The 6,000-nt window shown below is 43.5% G+C and overlaps 1 protein-coding gene across 5 annotated transcripts in view; it reads left to right on the top strand.

Moving 5' to 3' along the window:
- Window positions 1-6,000, top strand: part of LOC111974136 (myosin light chain kinase, smooth muscle) — a 96,584-nt gene that overhangs the window by 84,906 nt on the left and 5,678 nt on the right. For all 5 annotated transcript variants that reach the window (XM_024001746.3, XM_024001770.3, XM_024001762.3 and 2 more), the window contains 6 exons: window positions 877-1,182; window positions 1,584-1,610; window positions 1,797-1,881; window positions 2,161-2,364; window positions 4,293-4,510; window positions 4,813-4,936. In XM_024001746.3, the coding sequence (XP_023857514.1) occupies window positions 877-1,182; window positions 1,584-1,610; window positions 1,797-1,881; window positions 2,161-2,364; window positions 4,293-4,510; window positions 4,813-4,936 (964 nt within the window). The remainder of the gene's footprint in view (window positions 1-876; window positions 1,183-1,583; window positions 1,611-1,796; window positions 1,882-2,160; window positions 2,365-4,292; window positions 4,511-4,812; window positions 4,937-6,000) is intronic.

The raw sequence follows: 6,000 nt of genomic DNA on the forward strand, positions 1-6,000 counted from the left end.
ACGCTTGTTAATGTATATGATCGTCGCGTTAGGTTTATGGTTCTTGGACTGTATGTATGGAGTATAGAGGTTTTTGAATTGTTTCATGTAATTTGTGGCCCCTTTTGCGGTGACATTGAATCATCCCGCATGGCAGAGCTGTTGATGTCACGCTGTGCTCTTTTGGGGCGGTTTCGTTTGGTATTTTACAAGGGACCACTGGGGATTAAGTGGGGGTATGCTTTTAACAGCTTGGGTAACATGGCATCCCTCTAAACAAAGCAGGGAGAATAAGTGTACTGTACCTAGCAGACAGTCTGGGTCATGTCGTCTGACACCAGCAGTACATAAAACTGATCCAGACTCCATGTGGAGCCTCGCTGTCACGGCTCTCACTGATCATCTGCGCTCCCGAACAGTTTCCCGTACTGTGCCTTTAATGGAGAAGCTGCCATTACTGTATATGGTGAAACTACTGTTGACGAATGGAGTTGGTTCAAAAGGTAGCCACTATAGCCTGACAGGAAGCTGCTTCATTCCCAACACAGCTTTTTGTGTGCACGGTCATTACTGATGTTGGTGAATGGAAGGACTGGGTTGACCTATGTTCACAAATCGAGTGACTCATCACACCTTTTCAAAGGCATCAAACTATAGGTTTATGAACCCAAATGGCACCCTATTCCCTATATAGTGCACTACTTTTGACCAGGGCCCAAAGGGTCAAAAGTTAGTGCACTATATAGGGAACAGGGTGCCATTTGGGACTCAGCCTGGAGCATTTATCACCACAGTGTGAACATGGTTTTGTGTGGCTTGTTGAAAGGTCTAGTATTGCGTCTGTGCATGTCCGCCATTTGGTGCGTTGATCTACTGTGTGACCTCTGTGTGTTCTAGACAAACCTGATCCCCCTGCCCGAGTTCCAGCCGCCTCAGACATCCGCCGCTCCACCCTCACGCTGTCATGGTACGGCCCCACCTACGACGGGGGCAGCGCCGTCCAGTCCTACAACCTAGAGATATGGAACTCAGTGGATAAGGAGTGGAAGAACCTGGTCTCCTGCAACAGCACCTCCTATAATGTCCAGAACCTGCTGGGTCAGCGCCAGTACAAGTTCAGGGTGCGAGCGGTCAATATCTACGGCATCGGGGAGCCCAGTGCCGAGTCTGAGGCTGTCACAATGTTAGAGGAGGATGTAGAGGGTGAGCTCCCCCTAGTGGCGTCTATGGTGTTCTGACACTCACTGAGAATCACACTCATTGGTAACACTATTAGAATCACACTCATTGGTAACACTATTAGAATCACACTCATTGGTAACACTATTAGAATCACACTCATTGGTAACACTATTAGAATCACACTCATTGGTAACACTATTAGAATCACACTCATTGGTAACACTATTAGAATCACACTCATTGGTAACACTATTAGAATCACACTCATTGGTAACACTATTAGAATCACACTCATTGGTAACACTATTAGAATCACACTCATTGGTAACTAACAAGCCATTTTCATTTCAACAAGCCAATCATTTCATAATGATTGATTCATACTAATGACTAACAACCTTTCTGATCATTTATTCTAACAGAAAAGGAGGATGTTGAGGATGATGAAGGTATGTTTAATCCAAACCAATATTCCAAGTTTATATGTAATTGATTCCTTTAAAAAAAATATTTTGGTAACACCTTTTATGATACCTGAAATGTTTTATAATATCCTTAAAATGCCCTTATAGTGTGTTATGACAGTGACTATAAGCATCCATAATGACTCATAAGTGTCATGTTCTGATGTTCAGAGAAAGAGCCAGACTACAGAGATGTGACCGTTAGAACAGATGTGAAAGTCAAGGATCTGTATGATGTGGAGGAGAGGCTCGGAACGTGAGTACTCACCTATCAACAACGACTATGTCCCAAAAGGCACCATATTCCCTATATAGTACACTACTTCTGACCAGGGCCTATAGGTCTCTGGTCGAAAATTTGGGCACTATATAGGGTGCCAATTTGGGATGTAGACAACATGTTGGTCAGCAAAGCATTGGTCCACATTGACACATGTATCTACATGTGCAGTAGGCCTACTGCGCACACCTCTCATCCATGATATCCTCTGTATCAGACTCCAAAAAATGATCCTTTTCCTTTTCTGTGCTTTAGGGGGAAATTCGGACAGGTATTCAAACTTTTGGAGAAGGGAACGAAAAAGCATTGGGCTGGAAAGTTCATCAAGGCCTATTCTGCAAAAGAGAAAGATAATGTGAGACAAGAGATTGCTATAATGAACTCCCTCCATCACCCCAAACTTGTCCAGTGCATTGATGCCTTCGAAGGCAAGTCGGACATCGTCATGGTTTTGGAAATGTGAGTATATTTAACCCATACTTTACATAAAGTTGATATTCATTTAGGTTACCCGGGATGTATCCTAAATGGCACCCGATTCCCTATATAGTTTACCAGAAACGGAAACAGAAGGTTATTTAGTAGGTATACAACTGGAATGAATACAGGTCCATTTGCAGTTTTGATCTTGAAGATTTTCACTTGGCACTTGTGTGTAACAAATTACACTACATGGCCAAAAGTATGTGGCCACCTGCTCGTCGGACATCTCATTCCAAGATCATGGGTGTTATTATGGAGTTGTTACCCCTTTTGCTGCTATAACAGCCTCCACCTTTCTGGGAAGGCTTTCCACTAGATGTTGGAACATTGCTGCGGAGACTTGCTTCCATTTAGCCACGAGCATTAGTGAGGTCGGGCACTGATGTTGGTCGATTAGTCCTGGCTTGCAGTCGGCGTTCCAATTCATCCCAAAGGTGATCGATGGGGTTGAGGTCAGGGATCTGTGCAGGCCAGTCAAGTTCTTCCACACCGGTCTCGAAAAATCCATTACTTTTTGGACCTCGCTTTGTGCATGGGGACATTGTCATTCTGAAATAGGAAAGGGCCTTCCCCAAACTGTTGCCACAAGGTTGGAAGCACAGAATCGTTTAGAATGTCATTCATTATATGTTGTAGCGTTAAGATTTCCCTTCACACTGGGACTAAGGGGCCTAACCTGAACCATGAAAAACAGCCCAAGACCATTATTCCTCCTCCAACAAACTTTACAGTTGGCACTATGCATTGGAGAAGGTAGCTTTCTCCTGGCATTGGCTAAACCCAGATTCGTCCATTGGACTGTCAGATGGTGAAGCATGATTCATCACTCCACAGAACGCGTTTCTACTGCACCAGAGTCCAATGGCGGTGAGCTTTACACCACTCCAGCCGACGCTTGGCATTGCGCATGGTGATCTTAGGCTTGTGTGTGGCTGCTCGACCATGGAAACCCATTTCATGAAGCTCCCAACAAACAGTTCTATTGCTGATGTTGCTTCCAGAAGCAGTTTGGAACTCGGTAGTGAGTGTTGCAACCGAGGACAGACGATTTATACGGGCTACGTGCTTCAGCACTCGGCAGTCCCGTTCTCTGAGCTTGTGTGGCCTACCGCGTTGCGGTTGAGCCGTTGTTGCTCCTAGACGTTTCCACTTCACAATAACAGCACTTACAGTTAACCAGAGCAGCTCTAGCAGGGCATAAATTTGATAAAACTGACTTGTTGGAAAGGTGACATCCCACTGAGCTCTTCAGTAAGGCCATTCTACTGCCAATGTTTCTCTATGGAGATTGCATGGCTGTGTGCTGGATTTTATAAACCTATCAGCAACGGGTGTGGCTGAAATAGCTAAATCCACTAGTTTGAAGGGGTGTCCACATACTTCTGGTGATGTAGTGTATCTGAGTATGAAAATTGATATGATAACGTTTATTTTGGAAAATGTCAAAGGAAATTGATTTGCATTTAAACATCTCCATTATTCGTGGCTAATGATTCTTTTTGACCAGACAGACACTTCACACAGACAGAGATGTTGGCTTTTTTATGTGGTGATGCTTGGAAAAAGTTCACTTGCCAAGTATTTGAGATGTAAACACATTAGACTGGACCATTTCCCCTCTTGTTTTTATAGCATTATCAAATGGTACACTGACAGAAGAACACTGGACTCACTTGACTCTCATTTAAAACCGCAATTGTCCTTAGTACTAATTTTAGATGATATGTCTTGTAAGCTGTCAAAGCTAAAAAATAAAAAATAAACGATATTTGAGGTACTCTAAAATGACAAGTGTTTGATATCCAGTGAAGGATTTCCATATTTGGCTGTAATGTGTTTCGCAGGATCTCAACCATCATTTTCTCTCTCTCTTTCTCTCTCTCTTTCTCTCTCTCTCTCTGCAGAATCTCTGGCGGGGAGCTGTTTGAGCGTATCATCGATGAAGACTTTGAGCTGACAGAAAGAGAGGTCATTAAGTACATGCTGCAGATTGTGGACGGGGTTCATTACATCCACAAGCAGGGCATCGTCCATCTGGACCTCAAGCCTGAGAATATCATGTGTGTCAACAAGACCGGTAGCACCATCAAACTCATTGACTTCGGCCTTGCTCGCAGACTAGGTAACCAGGCCTCATGTGCACAGGACACTTTCAGATATAGGGTTGTGAAATTCCGGTAACTTTCCCCAAATTCCCAGGTTTTTCCCAGGTTTCCCAGAAATCCTGGTGGGAGGATTCCTGGATATCCTGCTTATTCCCTCCTGATTCCAGAAATCTTCCATCTGGGAAAGTTACTGGAATTTTGCATCCCTATTGAGAATCATAGCAACATCTATCTGTTCATTAACTTCCTATTCTAATGCATGCTAAATAAACACCATCATTTCATCATTTTGAAACCGTCTTCCCCTGTGTGCTCCTAGAAAGCTCTGGAACATTGAAAGTTCTGTTTGGAACCCCTGAGTTTGTGGCCCCTGAAGTGATCAACTATGAAGCAATCAGTTACCCAACAGACATGTGGAGTATAGGGGTCATCTGCTACATCCTGTGAGTGTCAAACCAGTTATAATGACCCTTATAACCACTTATAACCATTCTTACTTGTAATGAGTAAGCTTATATGTTAGTACTTTATTTGGCTAATCCCAAATAGATAGTTTGTAAATGTTCAACTAACTGTCAACAACATTTATACAAACTATCCGCTAACCCTAAACCTAACCTAATGTTAACCCTAAACCTAACCCTTACCCTTATCCTAACATTAACCCTAAACCTAACCCTTATCCTAACCTAATGTTAACCTTTAACCTAACCCTAACTGTAACCTAGCAAGCTGTTGCATTAATATAGTTTGTTGATCATTTGAGCATCTGTAGATAATCTATAGGGCACTATTCAAATAAAGTATATTTGCTACCGTGTGTCCCTAATCTCAAAGCAGCCTTATTGGATTTCTCTGGGTTTCCATGCTCACAGCAACAGATACTTTCCACAGGCAGGCGGGCAGGCAGTGTATGGGCCTCTCCAACCTCTATGCCTGTAAATGGATATAGAGACCGAGCAGAGCAATAGTCTCCAGTGCCCCAAAGCTCTGTGAGGTCTCCTCGGTCCACAAAGATTTATTACACACTGCTTACATAGCAGTGTTAGAAGTAAGGCTGTCTGATCTCTATTGCCTCAGAGATTTCAGTGTTGCATCCCAAACAGCTGCCTATTCCCTATGTAGGGCACTACTCTTTACCAAAGCCTTAAGGGAATAAGGTGCCAATAGTGTGCCATTTGGGACGCATGCTAGGTTTCATCCATCCTGTTACAGAGTCCTGACTCAAAGTGTACATGGTGGATAAAAAGCTTTAGTGGTGTACCGATATAAGACCTATGTCTAGCACGGAAAACATCTGGGTGTGCCCAATAAGACAGGCTTTGTTGAAAGTGATGAACACTTACCAAGTCTCACCAGTGAGCGCTGTTTAGGGGCTCGGCAGGGTGTGGCGTATTCTCCATGCAGAGCAGAAGTGGTTTTTGGTAGACGTTTTGTATGTCAAGCGTTCATTATACTTATCTCTCTCTCTCTCTTTTCTTTCTGTTTCTCTTGCTCTCTCTCTCTC

This window comes from Salvelinus sp. IW2-2015, linkage group LG2, assembly GCF_002910315.2.
Source record: "Salvelinus sp. IW2-2015 linkage group LG2, ASM291031v2, whole genome shotgun sequence".
NCBI lineage: Eukaryota > Metazoa > Chordata > Actinopteri > Salmoniformes > Salmonidae > Salvelinus > Salvelinus sp. IW2-2015.